Source organism: Rhinoraja longicauda, chromosome 5 (genome assembly GCF_053455715.1).
Source record: "Rhinoraja longicauda isolate Sanriku21f chromosome 5, sRhiLon1.1, whole genome shotgun sequence".
In the NCBI taxonomy this organism is placed as follows: domain Eukaryota; kingdom Metazoa; phylum Chordata; class Chondrichthyes; order Rajiformes; family Arhynchobatidae; genus Rhinoraja; species Rhinoraja longicauda.
This window is the reverse complement of record NC_135957.1, coordinates 24,201,875-24,220,537: the sequence shown is the minus strand read 5'-3', so window position 1 is coordinate 24,220,537 and position 18,663 is coordinate 24,201,875. Positions and strand designations below refer to the sequence as shown.

At 46.8% G+C, this 18,663-nt stretch overlaps 1 protein-coding gene across 1 annotated transcript in view; it reads right to left on the bottom strand.

The window, feature by feature from the left end:
- gpr137ba (G protein-coupled receptor 137Ba) overlaps positions 1-17,879 on the bottom strand; it is a 30,845-nt gene extending 12,966 nt beyond the window's left edge. Inside the window, exons 1-3 of the mRNA XM_078399126.1 lie at positions 17,446-17,879; positions 7,000-7,049; positions 1,253-1,475 (exon numbers count right to left, since the gene is read on the bottom strand). Coding sequence (XP_078255252.1) covers positions 1,253-1,475; positions 7,000-7,049; positions 17,446-17,796 — 624 coding nt within the window. The 5' untranslated portion in view covers positions 17,797-17,879. The remainder of the gene's footprint in view (positions 1-1,252; positions 1,476-6,999; positions 7,050-17,445) is intronic.
- Positions 17,880-18,663: the final 784 nt, after the last annotated feature.

Genomic DNA, 18,663 nt, shown 5'->3' with positions numbered 1-18,663 from the left:
CGAACAAGCTTTTCACTGTATCTCTGTGCATGTGACAATAAATAAACCATTGAACTATTTCCCAACAATAAATGATGACATTTTGTCAATGTTCCGAATTACTTGTTGGACTTGCATGGTAACCTTATGCAAATTGTAAACTCTTTGATCCTTCTGCATCTCAGTTCTGCAAACTCTCAACAGTTTGATAATATACTTGTTTTTCACATTTTCCCATATTATTCTCCATTTGCTAGATTTTCAGCCTTTGCTTAATCTGTCAGATCTTCGCTCAATCACTTAAAATACTCAAGGCACAAAATTGTAAATGGAAAAAAAAGAGAAGCAATTTTATGTAAACCCTAGTTAACTGTAATTCAAAGGAGTCTTATTTAAAACCAAGTGTAAAAGAGGTGTTGACACAAAGGACTGCCTATGTGTTTTTTTTTTAAAAAGACACAAAGTGTTGTAGTAATTCAACAGGTCAGGCAGCATCTCTGGGGGACATGAATGGGTGACATTTTGGGTCAGACATTGCAGTAGGGGGGAGAAAGCAGGAAAAGAGTTGAGGGCAGGAAAATGCAAGGCAAGTGATAGGTGGATACAGGTAATAGGGTTTGATTAGCAGATGGTTGGACAAAGGCTGGAGGTGAAAAGTCAAAAGGCATTAAAATAAGATGATGAGAGCAGTGTGAAATGTGAAGCCAGAAGAAGGGATACAGGTGGACGGGGGGAGGGGAAATGGGAGGGGGTGGGATTGTGGGAGGAATGGGTGTTCATCCAGGTGGGACATAGAGAAGAGAGGGGGGATAAAGGGCGAGGGGAGGAATGTTTGTTGATTAGTTACCCAAAATTGGAGAATTCATTGATCATACCATTAGGTTGTCAGCTTCCCAGTGGAATGTGTTTATTGTTTATCCAAATAAGTTGATTCTGAAACAAACTGGCTCAGTTCTCTTCAGTTGGTTCCTGATTGTGTCCTTAAACAATATCCCACTGCAGTGAATCTAAAATTATATCACTACACAGGAATCACAACCAATTCAATGGGTGACGTTAACCAATGCCCCTGCCTCAGCACATGCCCTCCCAATGTATTAACTGTTAATACCGCCACTCCTCGATTATTTCTGCTACATTACCGTGACGCGGGAGAATTGTTTTCATAGGGAATTCATTTCTGAATGAATAAATATGGAAAGAACATTCCATGCAATGTTTTTCAAGGAAAGTAAGGTTAATCTCTACCCATGAAATTGTTGGAGAAACAAACCTTAGATTCTAAGTATATGTTGGCTAGGGACATTTTTGCCATCTTGTACAGGCTGATGGAGAGGGTGACTGCGCACAGCACGAAGAGTGTGTCGTTGACGGCCACGCGGACAAACACAATGGTCCTGGTGTCAGAGTGTGTGATCTTCACCAGTACAGCGCACGTCAAGTTGACCACAAAGAACAGGAGACTGGCCAGCAGGAAAACCAGCTGAAGGGGGAGCCTGGAATGGAAAAGAAACCAATTCAACTTGGATTCAATATCGATTCAGCCCACCTCAGCCCATCTGTATACCAAAACTTTCGTTTGTTTGTTCCTGAACTACAGCCAAAACGGTACACGATAGCGCGACAATTTTAGGCCCATCTTACTCACCGTCATCCCTTTGGTGTTAATGGAAGAAGTTTCATTGAAATCGGCGTTATATTTTAAAAGTTATTCACATTTTAAGGTTTAAATCTATCTCCTAGGGAGGGGGGAGGGAGGGAGGTTAAGGGGGTTGAGGAGGATGGAGTGGGGGGGAGGGGAAGAGGGGAGGTGGAGGGAGGGGGAGGAGTGGAGGAGGAAGGGGGGAGGGGAGGAGGGGGAAGGGGGGGGGAGGCTGTGAGGGGGGAGAGGGCAGGGGGGAGTGGGGGAGGAGAGGGTGCTGCACCAATGCAGGAGAGATTTGGGTCCAACGGGTCCACTTGGTCTAGTTTTTCATTAAAATGTTCATCCCTCATTTTGTCACCTCTCATTTCAGCTTTTCAATGCTCCCAGCCTGCACCTTGTCCTAATATTTCCATATGTTTAGGCCTATCCAAAAATCTGCTGCCTGTATGCTAACCCACTCAAGCCCCATTGGCACATATTACATCTGTGTTTGCTGAACCACAAATGTTCCTTCTCATGTAAAAGAGTCACTTTGCAACAGAGAGGGAGTGTAGATCAGTGCATGTTCCTTTAACATAGTGACCTCACCACTACTAACCACTCCCCATTGTCTTTGGTATAATTGTAACTTCCCCACCTCCAGCTCGCTCTCTAGTGCCAGTGATGACCACGGACAGCTAGGGCATAATGTATGTGCAGTGTTATGAATAAACTTATATATAGTAAAAGACTCTGCCTACGAGTGGCATCCTTTTACATGGTGTCAGATCGGTAGACTTGCGCCTCCTGTTTATCGGTTTTTATTTTATTATTTGTTTCTCCCAATTGTGTCCCCTCCTTCCACTTTGCCATGTCTTCCTCGTGTCGTCGTCCGGACACGCTCGTTTTCGATGAGGACATCGTGCACCGCTGGACTGTCTTCCAGCGGGACTACGAACACTATATAGCCATTGCCCATCCTGATGCGACTGCTGCGATAAAAGCCCACCTGCTCCTCAACCTGGCTGGTCCGGAGGCAATGGAACGCTATGCGTCGTTCCAATTCGTCCCTCCAGAGGACCGCAACGACCCGGTATGTCTCATTGCTAAGTTCACTGCCCTGTGCGACATACCCACCAACAATATCATCGAACGTTTTAAATTTTTCTCGCGGCGTCAGACTCCAGGGGAGCACGTTGACGCCTTTATTGCATCTTTAAGACATATGGCTCGGCGGTGCCGCCTTCAAACGATTACACCCGACGAGATGATCAGGGACGTCCTGGTCAACGGTCTCCTAAACTCTAGGCTGCGGGATGAGCTCCTAATGAAGCCTGACCTGTCGCTTACGGACGCAATACATGCCGCACGAATGGCCTCTGCTGTTGGCTCAGTATCCCGGCCGGCCCCCCAGGACATAAATTTCGCCAGCCGCCGGCGATTGAATGACCCACAGCCCAGGGTCGCCCCCTCCGCGCCCACTATGGCCACCCCTCGCAGATGCCCAAACTGCAACTTCTCGTCACACAGGTATAACATTTGCCCAGCGCAGGGCAAAACTTGTAATTCATGTGGGAAGCAGAACCATTTTTCTGCAGCCTGTCGTTCTCGTGGGAGACCTGTCCCTGCTCCTAGAGGGAGTCTACACAACCTTGCAAGCGATAACGCAACCGGTTCCCGGTACCAACATGAGGTCCTCGATGGCTCAGATACGACTTCCTCCCATGGAGACTCTCTGGTGTTTTCGCTCTTGGGAGCACCTGCATTGATAACGGATCCATCCGTGCAAGTTACAGTCAATGGACACTCCTTCCCTGCCAAGGTCGACACTGGGGCGTTTGCCAATGTTATGTCTGTGGGCCTCTTCGAGCAGATAAATTCGGGGGAGAGGGTTACTCCTGACAACTCCCGCCTCCATGCCTATGGGGGAGGCGTTCTGATTGCCGTGGGAAAGGCAACGGTTGTCTGTACTGTTCTGGATACCTCTCGGCCCCTCACGTTCCTCCTGCTAGCATCTGAAAACGTCACCCTGCTGGGCGCCCGTGCATGCCAGGACTTTGGTTTGGTCTCATTTCACCGCGACATCCACCTGGTGCAGGCCCCCATGGACCCCCTGGTCGAGTACCCTGACCGATTTGATGACGTCCTGGGGAAGCTGCCCTGTGCCTACAAGATCGTTGTGGACCCGGGGGTCGACCCAGTGGTCAGACCGGCCCACCGTGTGTCTTTTGCCATGAAGGGCCGCGTGGAGTCCACACTACGTGGCATGGTGGACTTGGGCATCCTCAAGGAGGTGAGTGCCCCCACCCAGTGGGTCTCCACCATGGTGGTCGCTGCCAAGAAGGACGCGAGCGAGATCAGGATCTGTATCAACCCCAAGGACCTGAACCTGGCTATTAAACGCCCGCACTACCCCATGCGGACGGTGGAGGACGTCGCGGCACAGGTCGGTCCAGCCACAGTTTTCTCGGTCCTGGATGCCAAGAGCTCCTTTTGGCAGATCCCGCTGGACGCACGTTCCTCCTTCCTGACCACCTTCAGCACACCGTTCGGCAGGTTCCGTTTCCTCCGCATGCCTTTTGGTATCAACTCGGCAAGCGAGGTTTTTCAGCGCACGATGGAGCAGCTGTTTGCTGGGTTGCCGTGCGCCATCATCGTGGATGACATCCTGGTGTACGGGAGGGACATTGCTGAGCATGACCGACACCTCCGCCAAGTCCTGGACAAGGCTCGTGAGATAAACCTCAAGCTTAATCGAAGGAAGTGTCGGTTCCGCGTTGCGGAAGTCACCTACGTAGGCCACGTTTTCACGGCGGGGGGCCTGAAGCCAGACCCCGAGAAGACGGCGGCGATCACCGAAATGCCCGCTCCCACTGACGTGCCCGGCCTGCAGCGCTTCCTGGGCATGGTCAACTACCTGGGTAAGTTCATACCCGACCTCAGCGAACTAAGTGCCCCCCTGAGAGAGCTGACCAAGAAGGACAATGCCTGGGTCTGGCTCCCTCACCACCAATCGGCCTTCGTAGCCCTGAGGTCCAGACTCGCGCGGACCCCGACTTTGCGGTTTTTCGACTTAAACAGGCCAATTGTCCTCACCTGCGATGCATCTCGGTTCGGCCTGGGTGCTGCCTGCCTGCAGCTCTACGACGACCGACAGCTGCCCGTCTCCTATGCCTCTCGAACAATGACCCCTGCTGAACAGCGCTACGCGCAGATTGAGAAGGAGCTCCTTGCCGTGGTGTTCGCTTGCTCCAAGTTCAGAGACTACGTTCTGGGAAAAACTTTCACCATCGAAACTGACCACCAGCCGCTGGTCTCGATTTTAAACAAGCCCATCCACGCAGCATCGTCCCGCCTGCAGCGAATGATGCTGCAGCTGCAGCGTTTTCAATTCGAAATCGTGTACCGCAAAGGCAAGGAGATGTTCGTGGCAGACACTCTGTCCCGCGCCCCACTACCTTCCATTTCCCGCCATCCGTACGAATCGGCGGACCTGATGGTGTTGAACGTCAACATTGTTCCATCTTGGCAGCTGCAGTCCCTGGTCAAACACACTGCCGCGGATCCGGACCTCCAACAGCTTGCGGGCGTCATCCGCCGTGGCTGGCCTGAACGACGGTCTTCCCTGCCGGCTGGTGCCGTGCCCTACTTCCTGGTTCGGGATGAACTGGTGCTGCACGCGGGTGTGGTGGTGAAGGGTCACAAGGTTGTGGTGCCGGCTGCGCTGCGCGATCACTACTTCCACACCGCCCACAACGGACACCCAGGGGTGGAGGCCACGTTGTCCCAGGCCCAAGCACAGTTTTACTGGCCTGGCATGGTCAAGGAGATCCGGGACAGGGTCTCCGCCTGCGCTGCCTGCAACAGCCTATTACCTCATCAGCAGCGTCAGCCTCTCCTGCAGCAGCCGGCTCCCGAGTTGCCGTGGACGGCTGTTGCCGCCGATATTTTCGAGTGGCGTGGCAAACACTACCTGGTCCTGGTGGACTCCTACTCAAGCTGGTTCGAGGTGGACCTGCTGCCGTCCCTCACGTCTGCTGCCGTCATCGGGAAGCTTCGCCGCCACTTCTCGACCTTTGGTTCCCCGGCATCTCTCCAGTCCGACAACGGCAGCCAGTTTACCAGCGCGGAGTTTGCTGTTTTTGCAAATCGCTGGAACTTCCGCCACATCACCAGCAGCCCCGAGTACCCGCAAAGCAATGGACTTGCAGAGCGCGCTGTCCGCAGCGCTAAGGAGCTGATGGAACGTTGCCGGCTTGACAGTTCGGACTTGTACCTTGCCCTCCTCAACCTCCGCAACATCTCCCGGGACCCCGCGCTCGGTTCCCCTGCGCAACGCCTCCTGTCCCGCACCACTAGACCCCCCATCCCCGTCTCCCAGCAATCCCTGAAACCCACGGCTCGGAGCCCTGCCGCTGTCAGGGAGCGCATCACTGAGAAGCAGCTCATTCGGAAGCGCTCCTTTGACAAATCGTCCCGTCCCCTTCCACCTTTGTTCGCTGGCCAGGTTGTCCGGATGGAGTCGTCCTCCGGCCACCACCGGCTGGCCGTGGTCGTCGGCAATGCTGACTCTCCACGGTCGTACCTGGTCAACTACGAGGGTACCGTGTACCGTCGTACCCGCCAGCACCTGATGCTGGTAAACGAACCTGCACCGCCCCCCGCGATCCCGTATTCGCCTCCCGTCCACTACAAGGTGCCTGATGTGCCTCCTGCTCCGGTACATCCGCAGTCGCCCCAGCTACCTACCCCTCCCTCGCCTGTGCGTGCATCGCTTCCCAGTCCTCCACCTTCCCCTGGTTCCCCGGCCTCTGTACCCGCACCCGTTCATGCTGCTCCTTCGACCGGCGGGGATGGTGGGTTGCGCACCCGCTCTGGGAGAGTGGTCAGGCCGCCTGTCCGGTACGGTGTGTACGAGTAGTCTGTTTGTAGTTTGAGCCTAGCGCATGAGCCGTGGTCACTTTGTTTCCAAGAGGAAGGATGTAGATCAGTGCATGTTCCTTTAACATAGTGACCTCACCACTACTAACCACTCCCCATTGTCTTTGGTATAATTGTAACTTCCCCACCTCCAGCTCGCTCTCTAGTGCCAGTGATGACCACGGACAGCTAGGGCATAATGTATGTGCAGTGTTATGAATAAACTTATATATAGTAAAAGACTCTGCCTACGAGTGGCATCCTTTTACAGGGAGAGAGTATGTTTTATTGTCATATGTCCCAGATAAAACAATTAAATTCTTACTTGCAGAAGCACAACAGAATATGTAAACAACATGCAATGGCAATAGTAACCAGTTAACATTGTGCGCTGTGACTTGACTGTACAATGGCAACACAATGTAGATCATGGCTATTACATGGCAGCAATGAAGTGCAAACTGTAAATGCTTTACCTATATTTTTGAAGCTCTGGGTAGTACTTGGATTTTGCTTTGAAAATCACCTGGAATATGGAAAAAGAAATTCCTGTTTATACAATGTGATTCACTGTTCACAGCCTAATGGACCAAAATGTGTCTGACGGATCCACAGTTCACCAAAATACGTACATTACCAAGGCACTATGCTGCTAGGATAGAGTGGTAATACATTATCCACAGCTTCATTTCATCACAAGGCTTTCAATGACGACCTTTGGACATTAATTGAAATACTGACCACAACACAAAGTTAATTTTGATGTTGACGATGCAGCAGTGCTTTTTTCAGAACTAAATAATAAAGAAATTCATCCCACATGTAATTTTCCACTCAAGATAAATGTGTCTTCTCCAGTTCTGATCGATCGTCGGTGACCTGAAACATTAACTGTGTTTCTCTCTCTACGGATGCTACATAACATGCTGAGCATCTCTGGCATTTTCTGGTTTTATTTCAGAATGCCAGCATCTGCAGTTTTATTTTTTTGTAATTTCTAAGATAAATAGGGATAGTGTAGTAGAACATCTTTTCATGGTTGTTTTTATTATTGCTATTGAGGGCATGCAGCGTAGGTTTTGCTATTGAGGTCGTGCAGCGTAGGTTTACTAGGTTAATTCCCGGAATGGCGGGACTGTCATATGTTGAAAGACTGGAGCGACGAGGCTTGTATACACTGGAATTTAGAAGGATGAGAGGAGATCTTATCGAAACGTATAAGATTATTAAGGGGTTGGACACGTTAGAGGCAGGAAACATGTTCCCAATGTTGGGGGAGTCCAGAACAAGGGGCCACAGTTTAAGAATAAGGGGTAGGCCATTTAGAACTGAGATGAGGAAAAACGTTTTCAGTCAGAGAGTTGTGAATCTGTGGAATTCTCTGCCTCAGAAGGCAGCGGAGGTCAATTCTCTGAATGCATTCAAGAGAGAGCTAGATAGAGCTCTTAAAGATAGCGGAGTCAGGGGGTATGGGGAGAAGGCAGGAACGGGGTACTGATTGAGAATGATCAGCCATGATCACATTGAATGGTGCTGGCTCGAAGGACCGAATGGCCTCCTCCTGCACCTATTGTCTATTATGTAATCTAGTGAGTACAGTGTTTACAGTCCTGTTATGCAGCTGCAAGTAAGAATTTCTTACTTGCAGAAGCACAACAGAATATGTAAACAACATGCAATGGCAATAGTAACCAGTTAACATTGTGCGCTGTGACTTGACTGTACAATGGCAACACAATGTAGACCATGGCTATTACATGGCAGCAATGAAGTGCAAACTGTAAATGCTTTACCTATATTTTGAAGCTCTGGGTAGTACTTGGATTTTCAGTACACAAGACAATTAAACACACTTGACTCTTGAATCCTACTCTGGCAACTGGGGAATTTAAATGCAATTAAATAAATCTGGAAAGTTATGAAAACTCTAAATTCAAGGACAATGTCTTCCCATCAACCATCAGGTTCTTGAACCAGCCTGCACAACCCTAACCACCACCTTACCTCAGACCAAACTACTATGGACTTTACAGGTTGCACAAGGTGCTTTGGCTTGCTCAATTGTGGTCCTTTTAGTTAGTATGACTGATAATTTATTGCATTATTATTTATTGTATGATTATTTGTCATGGAGTGTTAATGTTCTGTAAAAGCTGCGGCAAGTAAGAATTTAATTGTTCTGTGATAATTAAACTCTACTCTTTACTCTTGAGTCAAAGACATGTTGGTTGGTAGGTTATTTGACTATAGTTATCTTCTATAAATGAGAGGAGCATTAAGATGTTGATGAACAGGTTACAGGAAAATAAGTGGAGGAATGCAGTTGATGGGATTGCTCGGAAGGCTGCCACAGACTAGATGGGTTGAATAGCCTCCTACATCATGAGACAGTATGAGTAGACTTTCTACAAAGTCTCCTGAGTTGGAATTAAACCCAACATTTTCTGGACCAAGCAAGAGTGCGATGTAACAATGACACAGTCAAGGATGGTTGTTGAGGTTGTGGGAAAGAGATGAGGTTGGTCAAGTCGAGAGAGGAGGGCAGAGTTTGTCGGCTACTTGATGTGGCTGTGACAGGCCAGCAGGTGGCAGTGTTTCCATAGCAGGCGACGTGAACCTTGTCAACTGCTTTCCTTTTAGGAGATTTATTCACAAAATGCTGGAGTAACTCAGCAGGTCAGGCAGCATCTCGGGAGAGAAGGAATGGGTGACGTTTCGGGTCGAGACCCTTCTTCAGACTGAGACAGGAAACTGCAGGTGCTGGAATCTTGAGCAAAACACAAAGTGCTGGAGGAATTCAGTGGGTAGGGCAGCATCGATGGAGGAAATGGACAGGTAATTTTATGGGTCTGAAGTCTCCAGCACTTTGTGTTTTGTTCTCCTTTTAGCATTGCTCAACTCATTAAAAACAAATCCAATAGCTCACATTGGTGACAATATTAATTTGATGTAAAACTGTGGGAGCACATTGTCTCTTCCCACAAGTGATCCTGGCAGAAATGCTATTAGTTTTAAAGCAGTTAAGAGAGCATTTCTTTGATAGCCTCCATGCTTCTTTCAAGCTGCCACAGAATACATCACTGGCAGTGAAGCCCCTTTGAAGTGCTGTCACTGTTGCAATAGGGAAAGCATGGCTGGAATGTGCTCACAACAGGTCCCACAAGGAACACCCTAGTAACGGCAAGAAATTCTGCTTGATTTGTGCTGGGTGACAACCCAAGATGGGAGAATTATGCTGAGTTGTGTAATAGTGTTATGGGATGTTTATAACAGCTTAAGAGGAAAGAAGGGGTCTCACTGTCATGTTTCATCCAACAGAAGGCACCATCGACACTGCATTTTAGCTCAGACTGCAAAGGAAGTAGAAAAGTGGGCTACACTGATGGTATCAGATCTACAGTGACATAAACTTGTTAAACACTGAATAAAATACCTCTGCTAATCCAACATATCGACACAAAATGCTGGAGTAACTCAACAGGACAGGCAGCATCTCTGGAGAAAAGGAATGGGTGACGTTTCAGGTCAAGACCCTTCTTCAAAAATGTCACCCATTCCTTCTCTCCAGAGATGCTGCCTGTCCCGCTGAGTTATCCAGCATTTTCTGTCTATCTCAGACTTACCTGAAGCCACCCTTCATTACAAAACATTTTTCCCAGTTATTTCTCCAGAGGACTTGCATGACAGAGTTACAAATAACATCAGCCTCTTTAGCAGATGGGTATAACCAACCGGGGCGGGGTTGGCCAGGGAATGCACTTCTTGAGGGCTCTCTCAGAGGGCCACTTCCAACGAGATGTGAGACTAAGGCACCACTGGGCAGATGTAAAAGATCCCATAACAATTCAATTCTCCTGAGCCCGAGACCAGCTGGAATGCTGAATGTGGTCAAGGCAACACTTGGTTTGAGGAGGGTGGTTTCAAGGGCCAGGCTCATGAGTCAATCTGTGGGGTAATGATGGAGGGCCAAGATAAATCCCACATAAAGAATGTGTATTTAACTCAAAGGTGGTATTTTACCTGAGGTGGTTTCAGGGCTGGACTCCGAGACCCAGAACCCACTCAACAGGACTGCTTCAATTATACCAATGGGGGCTTACAAGTGTTGAGAAGGTCTGTCCCTGCACTGGTTGCCTCAGTGGTCTACGGACCATGCATGGGTCACATGGATGCCCAGATGCCCCTGTGTTGGTGCATCAGATGCACAGAGGAACAAGAGGATAAATGAAAGAGTATTGAGGAAATTAGTTGCCTCAACATTCATGCCAGTTGTGTTAAACGCCCTACATAGTTCATCTCCCAATACAGTGTATTTAATGCTATAGACGACATATATTTTTTCAAATTTTTATTTCCGTACATTACTTGAGGGAAATTGTGGCATTTGGCTTTGAACGAAGAACAAAGACTCACAGAGAATACTGATGAAGAGACGCACCAATTCCAATTAGACAGACGGTCTCAGTTGAGTTGGATCACCTTACGCAACTGTAATTAGCTTGTGAGCATGTACTTTCCTGGTTATATTTTACACAGGAAGTCATAGACTATTGAACACAATGGGCAACTAACTCAATGTTTAATGACATTTAAAGAGGGAATTGAATTAGTATTTAAAAGGATTCAGATGAAGAATTAACATTGATTGTAGACATCATGCCAGTGTCTCTGTCATTCTATTTATATCAGCTTACAAGAAAGAACCTCTGGATTCTCATTGCTTGCTTCTACACTGAAACCAAGATAATGATTTTCTTAAGATACCCTGCTGGTGGGTAAATCTCACTGCATGTTTCACCCAGGGGGGTTTGAAGGTGGATAAGTCACCTGGATCAGATGGAATATACCCCAGGGCTCTGAAAGAGGTAGCTTTAGAGATTGTGGAGTTAGCAGTATGATCTTTCAAGAATCACTAGTCTGGAGTGGTTCCAGAGGACTGGAAAATTGCAAATATTACTCCGCTGTTCAAAAAGGGAGCGAGGAAAAAGAAGGGAAACCATAGGCAGGTTAGCCTGACTTCAATGGTTGGTCCATTAGAGATTTTAGAGTCCATTATTAAAGATGAGGTTTCAGAATACTTGGAAGCACATGATGAAATAGGCTGAAATCAGCATGGTTTCGAGAAGGGATCACAAAATCTTGCCTGATAAATCCGTTGAAATTCTTTGAGGAAGTAAATAGCAGAATAGACAAAGGAGAAGTTATTTACTTGTATTTTCAGAAGGCCTTTGATAAGGTGCCACAAGGGAAGCTATTAAATAAGATAAGATCCCATGGTATTAGAGGCAAAATACTAACAGGGATAGCAGGTTGGCAGAATGGCCTAAGGCAAAGAGTGGGAATAAAGGGCACTTTTTTGTTGGCTGCCAGCGATTAGTGATATTCTGCAGGGGTTGGTGCTGGGGCAGCTACTCTTCACTATTGTATATTAAGGATTTGGATGATGGAATTGATGACTTTGTGGCCAAGTTTGTGGATGATACAAAGATAGGTAGAGGGCCAGGTACTGTAGAGGAAGCTGGGAGTCAGTAAAAGGACTTGGACAGGTTGGGAGAGCGGGCAAAGAATTGGCAGATGGAATACAGCGCAGCAAAGCGTGGAGTCATGCACCTTGGTCGTAGGAATAAAGGCAAAGATTATTTTCGAAATGGGAAGAGGATACAGAAATCGGAGGTGCAAAGAGATTTGGGAGTGCTCTGATTTAGGTAATCCCTAACAACTGACCCCCTCCCCCTTCCTTCACCCCCTTACCTCCTCACTTTTCCCTTAACAGGACTTTAAACAGTAAAAACACCAAGACAAAATCTCGTTGAACCCTCTGCTCTCTATAAAGCTTTGTAACCAGCACTCTGTCATCTAATTTTGAAATTGCAATTAAAAATAGATACATAGTGAAGATGGAATTCCCCAAGAATTCTTTCTGAAAATACCCTGCAAGAACTTTACATTGAATGAATGCCATTCATCAGATAATTTTCTTATGCTGGTAGCAAACAACAACTTGGAATTTTCTACCCTAGAGGTCGCTGGAGGTTATTTCATAGACATGGCAGAGAAATGGGCCCTTCAGCTCACCATGTCCACACCATCAAGCACCATTTTTTATACAAATCCTACACCTTAACACATTTTGTCAAGCTTCTCACATTTCCATCAGCTCCCCCTAGATTCTACACCTCTCCTTTATATAGTTTAGAGAGATACAGCGCGGAAACAGGCCCTGAGACCAATGATCACTGTACACTAGCACTATCCTACCCACTGAGGACAATTTTACACTTCTTACTGAAGCCAATTAACCTACAAACCTGGTGCTGTAATGCAGCGACTCTTTTGCTGCACCACCTTGCCGCCCTAATATGCATTTTTAAAATTTAGAATCATAGAAAGTAGAAACAGGTCATGCGCAACCCATCCACACTCAGTAAGATACCCCTCTAAGCTTGTTTCATTTGTCCATGTTTGACCCATATCCCTCAAAAACCTTTCCTCTCCATGTACCTGTCCAAATGTCTTTTAAATGGTGGTATTACACCCACCCCAAACATTTTTTCCAGCAGCTTGTTCCATATATCCACCATCCTCTGCATGAAAAAGTTGCCCCTCAGGTTCCTCCTAAATCTTGTCCTCTCAACTTAAACCCATGCCCTCTAGTTTTTGATATCCCTACTCTGAGAAAAGGACTGTGCATTTACCCTATCTATTCCCCTCATGGTTTTATACATTTCTTTAAGATCCCCCTCAGCCTCTTGAACTCCAAGGAATAAAATCCTAGCCTGCCTAATCACTCCCCATGGGTCAGACCCTCAAACCCAACAACATCTTCGCAAATCTTCTCTGCAGTCTTTCCAGATTAATGGCATCTTTCCTATAGCAGGCTGAGCAAAACTGAACACAATACTCCAAGTGCAATCTTACTTGTACAGCTGTAACATCATGTCCAAACCTCCATATTCAATTCCCTGACTGATGGTCTTTATTCTTTCCTTCCAAAAGGACGGGGAAGAAAATTGAAACACCTGAAGGAAACCCACATGGTCACAGGGAGAATGTGCAAACTCCACAAAGACAGCACCAGAGGTGAGGATTTACCAGGTCGCTGGAGCTGTCGGGCAGCAGCTCTTCTAGCTCCACCACCAATGCAGAGAATGGAGATAGATTTTGAAAAATCAGGGAGTTGAGGGATTTGGGGAATCGAGTGATTCCAGCTTTTATGATAAGCCTAGATGGAAGAAAGAGACCGTGAAGTCAGAAATGTTTAGAAAGGTGATACAATGAGTTGGAACATAATCTAATAACACCATGATTTGTGCCGATGGGACAAAGGGAGCAGATGGTGTGTCAGAGATATAATTGGAGGCAGTCAATGGTTTTCCGAGTATTTTTGGGCAGGGGGAGGCTACAGAGCAATGGAGAGGAGTGTAGCTATGGTCAGGTTTAAATTAGGGATGAGAATTTTAAAAGGAATATGTTACCTGAATAAACTCCAGTGCAAGTCAGCGAGGATGATAGGTCAACAGAACTTAGGGGGAAGTAGGATACAGACAAAAGAGTTTTGAATGAGCTTAAGATGGGAGCCTTGCCTCATGAATGTTGGAAGAACTGAGTCTGCAGGTCTCAAATTCATGGCCCAGGCTCTCAGGTTGTAAGAAATGGTAGTGAGATAGGTACTGTCACGAATGTGGGGAAGGTCGACATGAAGACAAAGAGGACATAGAATTGGAGGTTTACACTGGAGACAAAGGCTTTGTTTTCCCAATATTGAGTGGCTCATTGACTCAGAGAGAAGACAAAATAACATTCATAAGCGAAAGCAAAAAGCCAAAACACTTTCTCACATCCCATCTTGAAAGGGCTTAGTGGAAGTAGAACGTTAAAGGAAAGTTCTGCATGGCAAAGGTTTTGCCCTTCAAAATCACCAGTTATATCAGATCCATAAATCTGTCTTCATTCTGTTTGTTGTACTATTAGTTAGCAAAAGTGAAATTAAGTGGCAAGAAAAGGAAATATCTTAACAGCTGTTTATACCAAGGAAAGGTTTGAGGACAAAAAAAAGGATTAAGTTCAGTGGACCCAGAATTAAAGGAATTGCTTTGAAACCATTAATTTAATCGGTGGAAATGATCAACATGAGGGGAAAATATCAAGACCACGAGGTGCAGTGATGATGCTCCATAGACTGACCCTGATACTGACCTGTTGTCAGGGATATTTGTGGCCACAGTGTGGAAGAGATCAATGTTAAGAAAAAGATCGAGGGGTTTTCTCTCACACACATCTTCAAAGATGGCAGGACTGGATGAGGCGTTCCTGTTGGGCAGGAAACACATGGGATCCAGGATTTCTTAACTTGTGGCATAGAATACTAAGCCTTTATTAAAACTCTGATTAGCAATTGCAATAATTTCAGGATTTGAGGAATGACAACAAACTACAATTACGTGGAAAACCTTGTTTACTTTATAGCAGGGAAAGATATGGGAAGGTTTTATCAATTAGTTCAGAATATTGAGGGTTGTGCACAGTGCCTGTTGCAATCGACAGGTAGATGGTGGGCAACTCAAGGTGGGCTTCTCATGCTTGCAAGTGTCCCTGCTGCTGCCATGGTTCACGTGTAATTGGGCAAATGAGAAGGAATTGGAAATGTGCAGATAGTGGAGCTGGGAAAAAAAATGGTTCTTGTTTCACCTACAACGGGACCCCACCACTGGCCATATCTTCCCATCCCCTCCCCTCTCTGCGTTCCGAAGAGACCGTTCCCTCTGCAACTCCCTGGTCCACTCGTCCCTTCCTACCCAAACCACCCCAACCCCGGGCACTTTCCCCTGCAACCGCACGAGATGCAACACCTGTCCCTTTACCTCCCCCCTCAACTCCATCCAAGGACCCAAACAGTCTTTCCAGGTGAGACAAAGGTTCACCTGCATCTCCTCCAACGTCATCTATTGCATCCGCTGCTCTAGATACCAACTTATTTACATCGGCGAAACCAAGCACAGGCTCGGCGATCGCTACGCTGAACACCTGCGCTCGGTCCGCATTAACCAAACTGATCTCCCGGTGGCCGAGCACTTCAACTCCCCCTCCCATTCCCAGTCTGACCTTTCTGTCATGGGCCTCCTCCAGTGCCATAGTGAGGCCCACCGGAAATTGGAGGAACAGCACCTCATATTTCGCCTGGGCAGTTTGCAGCCCGGTGGTATGAACGTCGACTTCTCCAACTTTAGATAGTTCCTCTGTCCCTCTCTTCCCCTCCTCCTTCCCAGATTTCCCTCTATCTTCCTGTCTCCACCTACATCCTTCCTTTGTCCCGCCCCCCCCCCTGACATCAGTCTGAAGAAGGGTCTCGACCCGAAACGTCACCCATTCCTTCTCTCCGAGATGCTGCCCGACCTGCTGAGTTACTCCAGCACTTTGTGAATAAATAAATGGTTCTTGTGAGTTGTTGCAGTGGTAAATCGCAGTGGTTACATGGAAAAGGAGAAGCTTTAGTGAAGTCTGTCAGTTCTTCGTTTTCAACTGATTTCAGTTCTGCTTTTTGTGCTTTTATTATTCTGTGGCAGATATACTGAGTTCCTGGATTTGAACATTTTCGTGGCTGTCCCTCCCCCTACATCTGCCCAGCCTACTAATCGCAGGTGCTATTCCTGAAGCATTTTAAGTTTGGCTACAATCTCCTTCGGCTTGCAACCTCCTATTCCTGTCCAATGTAATTGTACATCTGTGCACCCTTAAAGCAGAGAGGTTCTGCTCACATCTCTCAGTGCCCATCTTTACCCAGCAGGAGAGCACCAAGTCTGACTGCAGTCTGGTTTCCTCATGTCAGGTAGGTAGGTCATCCAGCAAGTGAGCAACCGATGAGAAAACAGCAACAGGAGTGCCATGAGGTGGCATACCGAACATACCGATTTGGCAGCTGCTAATGGAAGGTCACAGAAAGAGGAATAACTTTGAGGGAAGATGCTGCAAAGGCACCCTTCATAGCTCCCAGGATCACAGTAGAAGCAAAGTGGATTTTAAAATTTAATTTTTACTTAAAAATCCCAAATTCAGAAGAATAGCCTGGGCAGACTGATCTCTGGATTTGCCACCTTTTCAAATTTCAAATTCTAACTTGATTCCTGCCCTTAATAATATAGTATCACTAAAATCTCTCTGAAGATAATCAGGTGAAATACACACCAAACGCAAATTTAAAAAAAGCTAATTGCTGGAAACATTCCAATGGACAAGGAAAGACAATGGAAAGAGAAACAGTGGATGTTTCAGGTCAAAGATGTCTGAAAGCTTAATAGTCACTATTGTATGACACAGTTACTACATGTTACTCCAGCAACAACGATATCACTATGAATCTGGGCCTAATTGGTTATAACACAATTTTGATAGGGGACTAGAGAGTCAATTAGAGCTTATTTTGGAAAGTGCCAAGCAGACGAAAATGCTGTTTTGGATTTAAACAGTACAAGGGGAAAACTGTTTCCTTGTTTCCATTCACAGCAGTAATCAGACAGTCTCATCCCGGGTGGCCATAGAAATTGACAAGCGATCGCTTCTATTGACACTTGCGCACTAATAGTCTATTTAATAATATAACATGCAGCCTTTCGTACTTTTAGCTTGCAGTAACAAAAATAAACGTAGCTATTAAAAAGGCCATTGTTTTTTGAAAACCCTGCGGGAGAAAATAACTTTGTTATTGTGAATCAGAAATTCCCCAACCTCACCCTTTTCCTCATTGGTACATTTATAACGCGATTTCTATAACACGCAGTTTCTTAGGGACGCAACTATTGAGTTGCAGCAAAAACTACCTGTAAATGAAAACCGATCTCTTTTTACCTCTAACAGCTTAACTGTCAGAATGCAGGTCAGCAACTCGGACGCTTTTGTGGAAAAGAAACAAACGCGCTCGCACTCACCTGCGTGAAGTACAGGTTCATCAAACTTAAACTGAAGAACTGAAGACAGACTGGGAAGCAGTAGAGCAGCCAGTAAGGGAAAGGACCGAGCGAGTTGGCCTGCGCAAAATCCTGGAAGTAAAACGAGAAAAGGATGGTCCTCAGGGCAGCCCAGATCAAGCAGAGGAAGAGAAACACCGTTTGGTAGCTCAGCCTCTTGTGCCTATAATGCAGAATCAACAGGAGCTGAACGCAGACAAATGCGAACAGCAGCGAGTAAAAGACGGTGTAGGCGATGGTGAAGCCCAGCTTCACATAGGAGATGGCTGGAGAGAGGGTGGGGAAGAGTGGCGCCTCGCCCACCGCATCCATCGCTTCACTGCCGGCTCGCAGCTCTGTGCAGCCATGAGATCAGGCGCTTCATGTCATCGGGTGAACCAAACAAAAGACTTACTTCCTGCTCCCGCAGCTGGAGACTGGCAGAAGAAGCACATGACCAAAAGCAAAATGATTCATTGAAAGGGAGTCTCTCTCTCCTGTCAGAAGACAAAGATACCCTCGTGGAGCAGCCCGGCTTTCACCGAGAAACACTCTCCGCCCTGGTAGAGACATTTGATAGAGAGCATTAATTTAATGGGCACAAAGTGCTGGAGTAACTCAGATGGTCAAGGTAGAATCTGCCTGACTCGCTGAATTACGCCAGCACTTCGTGTTTAAAAAATAAAATAAAAACCAGCATCTGCAGTTCCTTGTGTCTACATGAACTGAATGGATGTGGACCACGATGCGCTACAATTGGGATCAAACATCCGCCTCAAACCGCGCTCGCTAATCTCGAGGCACTTTGTGTCCTTTTTGTAGTAAACCAGCATCAGCATTTTATTGTCTATCGTCTAAACAATCGTCTATTTATCACGGAAAGCCGAGTTTCAACTTTGGATCTGAATAATTCTGATTTCCCCGAGCAAATAATAGTTAAGGGATATGATTAGTAGTTAAGGGATATGATATTACTAGTTAAGGGATATGATATTACTAGTTAAGGGATATGATATTGTTAGAATTACGGAGACATGGCTCCAGGGTGACCAAGGCTGGGAGCTAAACATGCAGGGGTATTCGATATTCAGGAAGGATAGACAGAAAGGAAAGAGCAGATAGGGTGGCATTGCTGGTTAAAGAGGAGATTAACGCAATAGCAAGGAGAGACATTAGCTTGGATGCTGTAGAATCAGTATG